The sequence below is a fragment of the Astatotilapia calliptera genome, chromosome 14 (assembly GCF_900246225.1).
Source record: "Astatotilapia calliptera chromosome 14, fAstCal1.2, whole genome shotgun sequence".
Taxonomy (NCBI): domain Eukaryota; kingdom Metazoa; phylum Chordata; class Actinopteri; order Cichliformes; family Cichlidae; genus Astatotilapia; species Astatotilapia calliptera.
Window position 1 is genome coordinate 7,304,884 of NC_039315.1, and position 16,602 is coordinate 7,321,485.

General features: G+C 39.0%; 1 protein-coding gene across 13 annotated transcripts in view; it reads right to left on the minus strand.

Moving 5' to 3' along the window:
* Positions 1–9,103: 9,103 nt before the first annotated feature.
* tenm4 (teneurin transmembrane protein 4) overlaps positions 9,104–16,602 on the minus strand; it is a 198,362-nt gene continuing 190,863 nt past the window's right edge. For all 13 annotated transcript variants that reach the window (XM_026192532.1, XM_026192544.1, XM_026192543.1 and 10 more), the window contains 2 exons: positions 15,385–15,527; positions 9,104–12,044 (listed from right to left, as the gene is read on the minus strand). In XM_026192532.1, coding sequence (XP_026048317.1) covers positions 11,286–12,044; positions 15,385–15,527 — 902 coding nt within the window. In that variant the 3' untranslated portion in view covers positions 9,104–11,285. The remainder of the gene's footprint in view (positions 12,045–15,384; positions 15,528–16,602) is intronic.

The window sequence follows — 16,602 nt, forward strand, 5'->3', positions numbered from 1 at the left end:
CGAAACTAGGTAAACACAGTAGGGGTATGACTTTAAAACTGTTGCATAACTACGGGAAAAAAAAATAAGAAGAAAAGGGGAGAAAAAAAGCAAAGTAAAACGCTATTCCTTCTATAACAAGAAAAGAATTAAATAGTTCTCCCTGTTAGAACTGTAGCTCCCTCTTCTTTTAGCCTCTACAGGTAGGAGAGTTGTTTGGCAGCGGTCTGACAACTGCAATAGAGCTTAACAACTTGTTAAAATCAATACAAGATTAGTCAGCAAAACAAAGGATTTTGCTGTAAAAGCTTTGATCTCAGGAGGATCACTGAACTTGGAGGGCAAGTGCATCCCTATTGACAGCCTCCCCATGCCCCCTTTCACCAGCCTTCAGCTGCCCCTCCAAATATTCTGCATTCTCAAAAGGAAGGGTGCATTGATTTTATGTAACATGGGTCGTTAAGTGCTGATTAGACCATTATAGTGATGTGATTTCAGGGAATGGGTTTTGGTGACAGGCAGCCAAACACAAATCAAAAGGAACTAACAACCCTTACTAAAAGAGATTTGGGCTGCTGCACTGCTTTACCTATGACTTACTACTACAATACTCTGTTTGTGTGGGTTTATATGTAATGTGCCAGTTTGAGCAATCTCCAACTGAGCGAAAATGCCGAAGTAAACTGCTCAAGATATTCACTCTGAAAATGATACTAACCATCACAGATAGATCATTTTTTCTTTGTAAAATAAAAATGGTGTATTTGTCCTTGTGCTTAGATAGTCCATCGATTATTCCTTTAAAACAAAAAATTCGGACAAACTCTTTATACTATTTTATAAAGCAAAAATGCAATGGCTGCTGGTTCTCAATGCTCAATATTTTTTGCAAATATTGTATATATTTTGATAGAAATATACACTATTAACTATATTATTTACACTGTTTAAGATTTTCCATCTAATTTGCTTGTAAAGTAACATTTATGAGCATCTTTTGAAACCTGTGTCTAGAAAATTCTGCAAAGAAAAGGAAACATAAAGACTATCTGACATCATGTTAGGCTTTCCCTCTCAAAGTGGAATAAATTAATCATTGTAGGAAAAATAACTGCAATTGTTACTGTGGGGTTGTCCCCTGTCAGACCAACCACGATGATTACATTCATCCTTTTCTGTTTTTACTCAGTGTGTACTTTGTGTTAAATGTGTTCCATACAGGGTCTGTTTTTTTTCTCGCGAGCTACATCAAAGACAACTTTAATGGCAATCACCTTGTGAACACTGTGTTTTATAAAGTTCTTGCTAACTTATTTTTAAAAAAAAAACGCTCTTCTGGGTCAAATTTGACAGGTTCCTGTGGAGCTACGCATCTTGCCCTGCTCAGAAGTCTCCTTATAATTCACTCCCTGGCTCAAGGTTGGCAAGGAAGAGCAATAAAGTTGCTTCTCTGATTGCACTATTTTTCTCATACTGTGCCTCACAATGTGTCACAGGATTTCTGCATTGCTTTTTATGATATATTGTAGCAGAGAACCATCAAGTCAGTTCATGGTCAATAAGTTTACTTTTTGGAAGCAACAATCCTATGGATAAGAGGGTGGTGACTACTGTGTGCCAAGTTTCTAAATGTGGCTTCAAAATTTACATATATTCTAATATAGAATGTTTTAATTTTGAAGTGAGAGGAAATCCCCCCTCGTGTACAGAGGAGACAGTATCACAGACAAAAAAGTTGGACCATTTACAATACAGCTTTAAACTTAAACAGTGTCTTTAACAATTTGTCATTTCAACCCTTTCTTTTCTTTCACTGGAAGCAGTCAAAGACCAGGCACTCTTGAGATAGTTAAGAATAGATGATGAAAAATAGAAAAGCAGAGGGGTAATATCACAGTATTGTTACATATTACACATAGGCCACAGTCAAATGAAACAATTCATTCTCATCCGCTTCACAGCAGCATCACATGTCGGTTTTGGCTTTATGAGGACATAGTGTGGGCTCTGCTTCATTTCCCCAGGTTCCTTAATTTAACTTTGCAAGAGCTGGACGCAGCTCCCTTATCCTCATTTACAGGATAATTTGCAGAAATCATCCTAAATGGTAACTCTTAATTGTGATGCAGGAATTCTAGTTTTATCTATGTAACACCACAGGATTTATTTTCTTAACTTGTTGGGGGTGTAGCTTGAGAATGCCTGTCTAGGGATACTCACATAGCACATCAGTGGGATGTTTTTATAATCCGCTGCTAAACCCAATGTCTTTCAGGATATTCAGCTCTTCAGGATATTTTACTGTTATAAAATGCAGCTACGTTGCTGCTGTGGCCAGTTATTCACTTCTCCATAGCACAAGGAAAGAAAAAGAAAAAAGAAGATTTTTGCCAAATTCTGTTCTCCACTACTTTTTCAGCACACATATGTCCTATTTTAAGAATACAAGCTAAATAGTTAACACAGTTAACAGCAAACCACATATGAGCAGTGAAAATAGCTCTTTTCAGCTTGTGTGGGAACATTACTCAGCAGTAGCATAAACATGTCCTTCCCCTACTGATATATTTCATTTACCTTACAGGGGATGAAATCTGGTTTCATTTCTGTGAGCAAAACATTATTCCTTTATATAATAAAAATAACTTATTAGCTTTGTAAAAAAAAATCATGTAATTTGAGTTGTGAGGCTTCAGCTGGTCCGGGGCAACACCGTCTATTCTGTAGGCAAGAATTTTCGAGACATGTGCATTTAATCACAAAGGTCAGAGTGCTGAAGTAAATGGTGTGATACCCCTGGGGCAGTTGTGTGTCTTTGCCAAGGGCAGTTTTGAAAAGTCAGTTCTGCAGTGTTATAATGTTCTCCTACGTTATAACACTTCCGCTCACGCCGGCACACATCCATCTGTCCTTGTTGTGCCCTACTGTCCTGCTCAGGTGATCTGAAATTAAATATATTTTATTATAACACATAAGCCAGCAGCCTTATTTTCTTTGAATTTCATACATATGCAACCATGTGAGCAAATGCTCTGTCAGCATATAGCAGCATAAATCTAAGCCTAATTATGTTATTTTATCCAGACACAGCAACTAACCTCTAATTAGCCAAACAATAAATGGTAATGTCTTGCTCTTCCATGTGGCCATTTGAGTTAAACTCAGTGCAGTAAAATGGATATGCAGCATTTCTATTTTTCAGTCACTTATATACACAATGGCCTAAGACCACGTGCTATTAATTATAAAACAGTTAACATTTACCAAAATTTGGCATCTTTTCACATCTACATTAAAGAGAAAGTTTAAATTTTGTAAAATAGAACGACAAAGAAGCGTACTTAAATACACAGAGAGGAAAAAGCAAACAAATATATTTTTTAATAGCATCTCTGCTGCACCACAACACTGTCCTCCAGATGCCTCTGATTTGTGCATCTGATTTATTCATGCAGTCAATTCCAATTCAAGCACCTTTGTTGTAGAGCAACAGAAACAGTGGAAAATCATCACTTTTTATTTGATAAGACAAAACAATGCAATGTAAGCTGGGAGTTGGGACTGTAGCTGCACACCTCCTGAAACATTATGTCATGATGAAAGGAGCTGGTATTGTGTATATTCAGCAAACACTGTTTTCTGGAAAGTCTCTTTCTGTGGCAAATTCTACTTTTTGAAGTAAACCTTTTTGTGAATCTGTTCCTCTATTTCCCAATATATTTCTCATTTCCTCTCAGTGACAGGCATTAAATACAGGAAGTGATTTTTTTTCATTAAAATTAAGTTTTGATAGTTTTTGACAGCATCACTTATCCCACGAAAAGTAAAGAGATATTTTTATTGAACTATTATTGTTTTTCTTCAAAGCTGATTAACTGGAGACAAAATCTATGTCTATGTATTTATATCTGGTTGATATTTTTCAGCGACATTTTATTAAAGTAAATATGTTATTTATGTTTACACATGTTGTTTAGTAGCTACAGTGATGATAGTGATGGAAACTGAAGGAATACAAAGCTGCTCCGATAAGCGGTCTCTAAAAACTCCACATAGAAACATAAAAACTGTGCTTCCGTGCGTGTGTGTTTGTGTATTTGTCCGAGTGTGTGTGTGGCCTTTCTGTTTCAAATCTAAACAGTGTTGAGTATGCCACACACAGGCATCCTTCAAAATATTTCAAAAAGATCTTTCAAAAAGAAAGCGATTGAAAATCCTGAGGTTAAAAACATTTTTCCCCTGACAGAAATAGTAATATTGTTTTCATTCTTTTTCCCTGCAAAATGGTTGCGTGTATGGTCTGTGTGCGGCTGTGGAAGGGGCTCAGCAATTTTACACGATCTACATTTTAAGAAAAGTCGATAGAAAAAAAATATGAAAGAGAACAAGACTGTCTAATTTCCACAACCTTAAAGTTGGACTGGCAGGCTTTTTTGTGTGGTAAATGAAATGAGAGGCCTGGTGTCACACAATTCAAATGCACAACGTGGAAATAAATCTCCCAAGGCTGATCTACATAATAGTATTCGTAATGGGCCCAACAAATCTGTAACCAAAACAATTCTGTCAGGCTGACTTCAGGCTTTATATTTCAGACAGCAATGCACACAATCCTACTTTCAAAAACAAACATAGGAAACAAAACATCTGATTTCTGCGTGTTGCTATTTTTGTTCTTTTTAATAAGAGAGGCATCATTTGCTGAGAACCTCTATTGTCCTGTGGAAAGTGCAAAACAATTTCTACGAATCACTATCTCTAATATTTAACGATTTCTTGATCCAGTAGTATGCAGATGTTTCTTGCATTTGTTGACTTACATTTCATTTAATACAAACTGTTCATGTGTGGGTGCCATACAGACCATGCACTTAAAAAAGTGTCAATAAGGTTAGCAAAGCGTTTGTTAAAAAGCTGTCTGAAGCTAGAGATTGCTACTAACTAGAACCTAACTAACTCTTCACTGAGTGGCAGGTATAAAATTCCCACCTCTGACTAAAGCAACTAAAGCTTGCACAAGCTAAATTCAAACAGCTCCAGTCCTCAGCTTTTTGTCAATAAACAGGTCTGTTGTTTCTTTGATAAATTGTAACTCTAAAGCCTTCATGTGTTTTTCAGCCATCTCAAAAAAGCACATGAAGCTCATTTAAACTAACAAAACTGCTTCCAAAGTATATTGAAAGAAGCATCAGAGGTTTTAGAAAAAGGATTTCAACACTGATATACTAACATAACCTACTGACCAAAAGAGAGCTGACTCATTTAAAGAATATGCAACCTTTTCTACAGCTTTATATATTTTTAATACGTCTGTGCCACTAAATGTTTTGCAGCAGCTCAATCCTATTAAATATACATAAGCCTTGTTTCAGCCCTGACGGCAGATTATCTCCACCGAGAATGAAAATTACATTGCCTTTCTGGTTTCTCGTTGCATCTGCCTATGATTAACATGTTCTCAGTTTCAACACACATTTATATGATGAGAGAGAGCTGGTTCTCTGGACGCTCTAAAATATCTCGCAGAGAAATGTTCGCATCCTACGTTCATGAAACTTTTTAAAAACACTTTTCATACCGTTGCCTTTACTTTTTATCCCCGCGGTCCTACTAAACGAAAAGGAGAGGAGAGCCTCTGACTGATCATTGCTGGTGCTCACGTCATAGACAAAAATCAATAACAACTATTTTTTCATGGATATAAAGTACTACATGATAAGCTGTCTTAAAACATTAAGCATTTGCTAACCTTTCAGTCAACCAAACTGCTTCCAGACACTGGGTTTGAGTGTGTCCTGATCCTGTGCTACGGACAGATTTGACCTCAGGCATAATTAGCCTAATAAAAGCATTAGTTATGCTGTCAATATGATTTGCATAATGTGCCAAGGCAGTTTCATTCCTGAATGCAAGCGGTGTCCGAGTGACTTAAAATGCTGCAGTGACATTTCTTTGGGTCCTTTGTTCACACCTGTCAGGGGAAATGTGATGGGAGATGGCGGACGCAGCTGTGGCTTCCGCCTCCAGTGAGTCCACAAAGATCCTGAAGTCCAGTATACATCAACCAAACAGCAGCAAACATTTCTAAAGCAGAAATACAAGAGTTTCATCTTATGCTGACAGGATTCATTTCTTACAGCATTGACTCATAATCCATGAAGGTCAGGATGAAATGGAGAAGTGACATAATCTTAGTATTTTCCCAATGAGAAAATACATAAAATAGCACAACTGACTTACATTATATAATTTTTCAGAAAAAGTAAAGCATTTTCTAAGATATGCAAATACATTTCTCTCTTTAATACATGCAGCGGTAACAGCATCTAATTTTAACACTCTGCAGTCACTGTGCTCCCACTAAGAAACCCCACATAGAGCATTGACTTTGAGAGGACCAGCTTTGATATTGCTCCACCTCACAGGTTATCAATTGTCTTGGCTATGTGTGCCTCCGTCAAAATGACTTCAATACCAAAAGCTGTGTTATGAGTCATTTACACTAGTTCAAAAGTCAGAATGTTAGGTTATGTTGCCCTAGAGTAGGGCAGTAAAAGCTATCTTACAGGGCTCTTTAGCCTCATTTTAAGAGAATAATGCTTCTCATATTACAAGCATGCAGCACTGTACTGTTTAGGGTGCTAGTACTGCACATTTTCCATTTCCCTTTGCAGCATGAGAGGCAACAATGGCCTTTGGTTGACCCGTGGAAATATGACACGTTGAAAACCATCATGTCTTTCTTATTTCCAGAGTTCAACTTCGCTGTCTACTTCTGCTGCTGCTGTGTTTTGTCATCAAGGTGGGCATTCACATGAGACCTAAACCTTGAGGACAATTCAGTCTCACCTCTCTATGGCCAGTTGGTTTACCATTTCTTGCCCCATTAATTTTTATGATTGGTCCACCATTTGCATAACTGGTAGAGAAGGGAATGTGGACCTGAATGATTAAAGACAGAATAAGAGGCAGTCCTGTTCAGTCAGGCATATGGTGTTATGGGGCTACACAGCAGATGTGGACCATCATACCAACATTATTTTATGGATGTTGGGAAAACTTGAACAAGTGTAGCCAGTCATGGAAAGGTGGTGCTCTTTGCCAACTACATTGCCGATCTGAACAAAATAGATGCAGCTGTCTGTCATGTAATAACAGCACCTGAGACTGACAGGCAAAAGAAAACAACAGACAGCAGGTGTTTCATTTTTGTAGTTGTTTTCAGACTAAGAAACTGATTCATTGAGGGAATGGATGGCTGGTCCTCAGTATGAATCAACCTTTTACTGATTTTAACAGGAAATACCTTTGGCAGTGTTTATCCAACTCAGGTCCAGAGTGGTAAAATTATCAGTGAGAGGAAAACAGATGAAGTGTGAAAGCAATGTGAAGATAGAACTCAGCATAGGTAATGAGAAATACAGCAGTTCATGGATGAGTTTTAGAGAAATGCTTTTCCTCCACTGGTTACAGTGATATTAACGTCATGCAAAAATCACAGCTGTGTTCTTGGTTGGTCAAAGAAGCAGTGGTAGATGTAAAGTGGGATCAAATCCACATTTTGGCTACATCCCCAAGCAATGGTGGAGACCCATCTTACAAATATAGTTCCTGCCCATCCAGCTGTTGACAACAAAGGCACAAAGGAAGAGCACAAAGGAAACATGTCAACAAAAGGAGCTGAAATGATGTTTCTTTGTTTGATTAACGCAAGCTTTTGTGTGCACATTTTAAAACAGACACTGATATCGTGTTGGATCTGAGTTGTACTAATATCAAAAGATCATTTTTCATATTTGCTGCCATCAGATATATAGCTTTAATTGATTTAAAGTGCAGATTCTGTACACCCTGCCACACAAATAGCAACAGCAAATTTGTAAGGTTTTAACGAGGCTATTCATCAGTATCAGCAGTAATTCAGTCCTTACTGCTGGCACATAGTCTGCTGTTTTCTTCAGCCTTTTTTTTACTTTAATTTTTTAGCCACATAGTAAGGTAGCCACAGTTGCTCTTGGCATCAGTATTAACTTTACAGATAAATTTTTAGTTTAGAAAAAATCGACTCATCCATCATTGAGGTGTGTTGTAGCAATTATTGTGGAGGTCAAAGTGCTGTTATTATGATTCTACCAAAGAATAAGGTTCTATGAATTAAAGGACACTCTGACTGCACGTGCTCTCTGCTAGCAGGACTCTCTGTTCCCTGTAAAGAAATCCTCTTTGCCAAAGGCATGTGAGGCTCAAGGCTCAGACTGTCTCAAGAAAAATGAGAGTCACAGATTTGAAATTTCCTTTTGGTCAGACTAGGTGAAGCAATCATCAGAGTGTGATCATTTCTTGTGATGCTAGGCCTCCATACAGAGAGATCAGCACTTTCCTTGACTCACATCAATGCTAAGTGAATAAGAACAAATGTGAAAATTCGGCCTGCTTACGTCAAACGGGCCATGTTGCTTTCTTCTGGGCAGCGAGCTCAGCTCTGCCTGCAGAGAGTGTAAATGTTCTAGGTTCCCTCGCTGCCACCACATACTAGCAGCTAACTCCCGCACCACCCTGCCTGCTAACAGGATTATCCCCTGAGCTGCACTTACTTCAACAAAGTTATCAAGTTTAAAAACAGTCTCCTGGTGGCTTTTGTGATATCAAAGGATTGGTCCTCAACTTTGACAGGTTAATTAATAGTCAAGTTTTGCACTGCATCCCTCGAGGCTTGCTCGTCTTATGCCAGTTAAACACATTCACTGCAGAAAAGTTGATATTAATAGACTGCACTTGATATACTGGTGATTCAGCCACATGTTCAGTCCATGTGAGAATTTAATAAGTTCAATGTCTAAACAGGTGGCAGAGCGTGTTTCACTAAATAACGGCACACGGCGAACTATATTTCATTATCATAATGCATCAAATTAGCCTCATTAAAGGCTTGTGAAATGTGTAGCAGGGTGAGAATTAACATTTGTGTAATGTACCAAGGTGTAATGTAGATATGAAAATCTTCACAGTCCGAGGTGGTAGGAACATGAATATAAGGGAAGGTAACATAAGTGTGCTGTGGTTTGAGATGCAGCGATAGATAATATCATCCACAATAGACTGTGTATAAAACAAACGCCAAAAATAAACACAAAATATTCCCTTTATTTTTTTTTCTACCTTAAGACTACACAGGGTCACTGATGTAGCTCTAAGAGGTATCTACATTTGCATTTTATTTACAGCTCACTTTGATGTCCTCATATTTACACAGTCAAATAGAAGCGCTAAAAACACAGTGTTGAGAACAAACCAAAACTCGAAATGAGTCAACTTTAGAAAAAGATACAGTCTTCTGACGCAACAATTCTCAGTGCAATATTCCACAATGCAAATATCCATCATTCATATTATGTAGAACATACATATATAGTTTTTATTTTTGTTTTTTGAAAAATGTAAATGAATCGACCAGGAGCAGGAAAAAAAACCCCCACCCATGTCCTTTTCACTTTTTCACTTGTACAGATTGAGACACTCAATCATGGTCTCGTCACACGAACATGTTCAAATGTTTTGTGGGAAAATTAGCAAGTCAAGAGTGTGTAGTGGCTTGGCATAGTTCAACAACTAACTGATTTTAAATCAATATCACGATTTCCAAAATAGTCTTGACTCTGCGTCCGTTTTCAGATAAAGAAACATTAAGTTGTCCCTTGCATTGCCCACCGAGGGAGATGCATGGGAGTTAAAATGTGATCACGAGAGTTATTTTCAAGGTTGCCATGTATAGACGACCTTTAGTCTGTAAACGGGAAGTAGTACACCTGCAGGTCTAATGCATTTCAGCCAGCCATGGGACCAAGCGGAGCCCTATCCTGGAGAATGAAAGCACTTTCAAAGCTGACCTGCAGGCAGCCCTTTGGGCAAAGGCAATTTGTATCTTTCATCTCACCCACAACACAACGCAAAGCCCATCTATCTCAACAGCCAATATGTTAATGTACCGTGTATCACTGATGAGATTAGTCACTGACCCTCTTTGTAGCCTCACTTTTATAAAGTATTTTTATCCCGAGCTTTATGTGACTGGACATTGTGATGAGGAATACTGACTTAAGATCACTGATAAACAAAAAGAGCCTTTCATATGCAACCGAGATCAGTAAAATGCATGTGGTCTGATGAAAAACACAGTAATTGATTTAACTAAACCACCTTTCATAGTTTATTCCATGTGTTCAAACACCCTTAAGCGTTGTTCAAGTACAACAATTAACAATAAAAGGGACAACAGTTCACATTTTTTTAAAATTCACATTTGTTATACTGTTAATTCATATAGCTATTTATAAAACAAAACTAAAAGATAACCCCAAACCATTCCTGTAAAATACCTTTTGTAGTTTAATACAGACATTAATTCCACAGTATTTTCTCACAGGGTTGGCTTTTCTCTGTTTTTATAATCGAGTTGTTTGACCACAGTCAAAAGAAGCAGAGAAGAATTTATTCGCTTTTCATTTTGTTCATAGAGAAAAAAAAAAAGTCTGGTTATAAAATAAAATACACACCAAATAAAAAAAAGTGACCTCACATCCCTTTGTTGGCTCCACCACAAACAATTTAAGCTTAATTAAGCAGTTTTGCTAATTTTAAAGTTCATAAAAAAAGCCAACATGCACAGTCACGGTGCACCGAAGCCTTCCAAGCTAAGACCACAAATGAGTATCGAGCTTCCTCTTTAAAAAATTACAAGACATCACACAAATGAAAGTGCTTTGACAAGTTCAGCTGGGTTCTGATGAAGGGCTCTACCGCCAACAGAAATCTCTCTCATTATTTATGGATGACTGGGGCTATGACGGTTTCAAGTATAAAAAAGAAGTGATTAAAAGAGAAGGAATCTCCTTGGCTGAGGCGCAGAAAAAGGCAGAATAGAGCAAGCTTGTGAATAACAATCTGCAAGTCTGTCAGCAGAGTGATCCAGTGAACATAATGCATTACCAATACTCCTCTTGGATTCCTTTGAACAGAATCACCAACAGGGATGAGGAAATGGAGTCACAAGACATCACAAATTTTCATCCTCTAGCAGCCGCACTTGGAGAGCAAAGACTGTTAAAGAATCTTCAAAAGGAGAAGGGCACTCTTCTATTAATACAGTGCAACTGATTGCAACCATGTTGTTTTCTTTTTTCAGTATATTAAAAACCAAGTTGAGCACAGTCAAAGAAAAAAAACATGTGGTCATGTACACAACTGTCTTTGGCAAGAAGTCCCATGTCCTACATCTGAGTCAGTCACTCGAGAGCCTCGTGTTCATGTCACCTTCGGCCCATTTCACTCTGTCTCATGAAATGAATGTTGTTGACACTGTCTGCCAGCTCAGGGTATTGGTCAACTGAAACCATGTAATATCCATCGTAGCCTTGCACCTTCCCTGAACCTAGGAGCTGCTGCTTCTCTCCTTCAGTCCAGGTTCGTGAGCCCTCTTCTCCATCCCTCAGTCTCTGGCGCTCTCGGGCCCAAGCTTGGGCGACAGCTCTCTGCCGAGCCAGCTCCAACACACGGGCTTTCTCCTCATCCACGCTACTGCCATAACGAGTATTCAGACACAGAGCGCCATACTGTAGCTGAATGTCAGTAATGCGCCTAGTCCTGCCATTGACAACAGTGTTGACCTGAGACACTGTGACATTGACGCCATTCTCTAGTGTACGTCGGCCCACTGTCATACCAATAAGGGCCAGATCTCCCTCCACTGAGCCCAGTTTGACAAAATAGTGGGTATCCATTCCCATGATAGTGAAGTGGAGGTTTTCAAGGTAGAATGCATCGTTCAGAACTGCAGCCATGCGACGGCCATCTTCATTGGCCAAGCTGATGATGTCAGCGCTGATGCGACCATCTCTGATAGCAAATTTGACCCCCTTGCCAAAGATTGAGCCACCAGAAGCAAAGATCTTTTTATCTTCCGTCTGAGGGCATCCAGCACTTTTGGCTCTGTAGATCTGGCCAAAACGTTCCAGTTTTACAAAGGCCTTCAGCTGCCTCTGAACTTCACACTGAACACCCAGCAAAGACTGCAAAAAAACCACAAAGACAATACTGTTAAGTTACGCAGCCCCCGCAACAGCTTCATACACTCAAATATATATTTTTGCTCATTCTCTGAGGAAGAGCTTGTTTGAAATCGTTCTTGCGGATATTTCCCAAATATTCACTTGTGATTGCTTCACATTTTGATTTGTAATCTTTATCCTTATCCTACTTTGCATGTGGAATAAGGAGCACAGTCTGATTTCAGATACATCCTTTTCAAATCTGAGATTCATACTGCTTCATTAACACTTCAAACATTTCAAACTCAGTGCTGTGACTACACAGCATGAGCGATTCTTTTTATATTAACGTGAGGAACATTTGACACTAAATAAAGTGTAAAGTATACACTACAATGTACACTATATATATATATATATATATATACCTTGTGAGCGGGTGCGTGTGCATTCCTTCTTTTTTAATTAGACATCTTTATAATGTTACATGTTGAAAATAACAATGAAAATGCCTTTATTATTGGCACATAAATCCATAATGCTTTGATGCTGTGAATAATGCAGCTTCAAAGCATCGCAGCTGCCCCTACCTTGACACATAGTTAAGGTAGGGGCAGAGGTGTTTGTCAGCAAATGCAAATCTCCCTGATCATTTATGACAGGCATGATATTTTGAAAAAGGGTGAAACAGTCATGCTGTGCCAAATATGAAACGGGAATCTGCTGGTAACTAGTGTATATTGTTCCTTAAGGGTTTACAAATGTGTACATACCATACTGCTTTCAGCCAAAATTAATACTTTGTCCTAATGCTACTTGACAAGAGATATTTGTCAGGAAGAAAGAAGCATGTTAAAAAGAGGAGAATGAAATTAAATGGAAGCCAGCCAACACCACAGTATCTAAGCAGCAGAAAAAAAAGCTCTTAAGCATCGCGCCTTCTTGCCATCGCCTAAGATAAGAGGTTGTGAACATCCTGAGGAATTTTTGTCAACCAGTCACATCTAAAGTTTCCCTGACAGTTTCTAATTCCGTCTCTCTGTGCTTTTGTTAAAGGATGGCTAAGGGTTGGAAGACTGGGTGGGGCTGAGAAATGAAGAGCAGGCTGCAGTGACCGGCATATCTGCCTGTTCTTTCATGTGACACCACAACCTGCTTCAAGAGGAAACAAAAACGGGGGTGGGGGCAGCTGTACTGTAGGGCCCCCAGGGAATCATTGCCTGGGGGTACGCTTCACACCATGCCACTCCATGTTTGTTTACCGTGCCAGTATGTGACACGGTCAGCTGTCCCAGGGCAGAAGAGGAACAGGGGGCAATGTCCTCCACTTTACTAAAGCAGCCTCCCAGGACACTCCCAGAGAGGCATCATTCACATAGCATGCTGTGCAATCAGCCTCCAGCACGAGCCGAAATGAAAGATCAAGCCTTGTGCAGCACACAGCTCATCTCTCTGGCCCCCTCACAGCATTTTTCAATCTGTGGTGGATTCAGCAGCATGGTGAAATAGGGGCTTAAATGGAACAAGATAGAAAGGCAGGCATGAATAAAATAAAGTTTTAAAAAAGCCATTTGTACAACACATAGCATGTACTGTTTTAAAGTTGCACTGCACCTAATTGGGTCGGTGTGTCCATCTGCAGTGGGGATCAAATGCATTAAACGCCTAAGAATACCATTTTGGAAGCAGGAATTCTAGATAAGAATAACACGCTTCAACATACACAGGAAAACAACTAATTATCTCAAACCTTCCTTACATATTATTTATAGTACATATTCAGAGGTGTGCTGAAGGCAAAACTCCTTCACACAATCTTGCAATCGAGGCATACTTTCTATTTAAAGATATACTAAAGTCTGTTATGGGTATTTTTGAATATGTAATTGAAAGGCTGAGTCTGTAGATAAAACATGTCCTTTCAGTTATATTATTAATAAAATGGACCTACTTATGTTTAATACTTCAGAGGGAAGTAAACATAGATGAGCTGAATATAGTCTCATATATGACTAATTTAATTTTAGCATATTGAAAGTCCTTCTATCCTTCTAAGAGTGTTTTTGAGAAACCGATGGTAAAAAATTTAAGCCACCAGATGTCTGATTTTCTTAGCAGTTAAAGCAATCAGAAGTGCATCTGTGTTTCTGAAAGAGTGTTGCATTTATCATCTGTAATCTACAACGCAATTCCCTCAGATCCCCGCGGATCTACACTTAGGCACTGAAATACCTGCAGTGTCTTTTGTTGCTTATTTATAGATTGGCACCTTTGGAGAGTTCAGAGGTTTCTTTGTGGAATGTTAGCCACAAGCTTTATGCACGAGTTAGTCCCAGGGGTTCTGACAACAACCCTTTCAAAACAGTTTACGTTAGATGAAGAAATAACTGGGATTGTTATAGATTTACACTACGCATATATGATGTGTAACATTACAATAGGAATAAGTATTTCATTTCCAGTGTAATTGACTAAAGTGTTGCTGAAATGCCTGAGATAATTCATTTTTTGATTACAAATACTTTTTAAAGGACTCATGAGAGCAGGAGCACTTATCAACTATTCATTTGCAAATCACAAATTTGCATTTGTTTCTATTCACAGTAATTTTGAAAATCTTCACCTTTAGTGTCATAGAATAAATATTGATGGATAAATTCTGAAATAAATGGGACACCAACTAAAACATCACTCAGACATTTATAAGTTGTTAAGAGCTAAATACTGCATGACAGTTTATAGTAACAGTGGGGGTTTTTGCCAGTTTTTTGTGTATCCATGTTTATTAGTCTGCTGGTCAGATCAGAGAATCTTCCATCACCCCAGTAGCTTTTAGACTTACAAATAGATGAGAAGACATTCTAACCAATACCGGCTATGTTAAGGTTGCAGCCAGAGTGTAATGCAACATGAATCTTCCCTCTTGATGGGTGGCATTCACTAGTCTAGCTGTAACCAAACCCAAGAACAACAGTGGCCTGTTCAATAATTCAGGTGAGTTGGGGGCAACTTAAAAGGCCTGATAAAAGCGAGAATCAAAGCATGTCTACTACTTCTCAGACCTTGGCTAACAGTGTAAGGCTGAGATGAAATCAATGGCCAGTGGTAGAAGAAAGGGAGAGTGAATTTTCCTAATGGCAGGACAATTACAAGAGCTATTTAGCCTGACCCCATTCCCCAAGATGAGGACTAGGGAAGCAACCAGCATACCGGGCGATGTTTTGGCCTGATAGCTGCCAGCTCCTTTGGGAGTCTGGCTACATAGACTCTGCCCATTTGCTAATGATGTTGGAAAGGAGAGGGGCAGAAGTAGAAAGCGATCCGAGGTAAGATGAAAAGTGGGATAAGTAAGGATGACTACCTTGGTGCTATCCCATTCCTGCGTCTTGATCTGGGTGCGAACTAATTCGTAGGATGGCTCCATGGCCTCTGTGCTTGGTTTGCGGTAGCCGGGGATAACGTTGTACAGTTGGAAGCCAAAGGTCACCAACCAGCTGTTCACATCTGCGGGGGAAGGGTCAAAACAAATGATATACATATTCTATTAGTAGACACAATCGTTTGTGGCTTCAGAGGAACTGTGAAGAACTGTGAGAATTAATTTGTTGAATCTGAACAGTTGACATTTTGTGGGCGAGACTGTTTCCATGAAACGCTCCTACCTCGGCCAGACCGCTTGATTTGTTTGTGATAGTGGAAAGCTATGCTAAACACTCAAGATAGTTGTGATAATTCGTGTCCACTCCTGCAGGTGCCACACTAATGACACGCAGTTGGGTTACGGAAATGCCAAGTGACATCTGAGAGTGCCTGCTGTGCTGATAATTATATTCAGTAATTTGGTGTCATTTCAAGGCAGCCAAGACTTCAACACGAGATATTTTGAAGACTCAGCGGGCTCCTCTGCATTAATTTCTCTCTAATGAGATGCTGAAAGAGAGGAAAGTGACGTGTCTGAGATTTAAATACATCCAATCATGATAATGTGGTTCTTCTAATAGCAGCCACCGACACTGTGGTTATAGGTGCTGCTGCAGTCCCCTATAGCATGCTGTCATATTTTATGAATATCACAGAGAAGGCTACAGGTCTTAAGAGAAGCAAAGCCTGTCCAACCTGATCGATTTCTTTCTCGCGCCCTTCCATGTGTTTGTTACAGACAGCATCATTGCTGTGACACTCGGGGTGCAAGTCTCTCACACATTGCCGCTGCCACATTGTGGCACCTGACAAAGCTTTTTTAAATATGAATTTGTTTGAGGACAATGAAAGGACCCTGGCAATTTAGTGAGAGGAATGTAAATGTCACTGCTATCAATCACAATTGAGGCAAACCCACTACAATATATCTATCTAACAGTCTATTTAGCATTAAAATGCCATTGAGCCCCTAATGGTGGACTATGATGCTGAATGCCTTTGTGTTTGCAAAAAGTGACTACTCCGTCTCTCGGTATTGTCTTCAGGTTATTAAAGGATAAAGAATAAAAGGTAAACACATTATTATTCCTCCACAAAAAGGCATTATGGAGTAAATATAATGCAGCATGAACACATGAGAACTTATACATTCATTTAT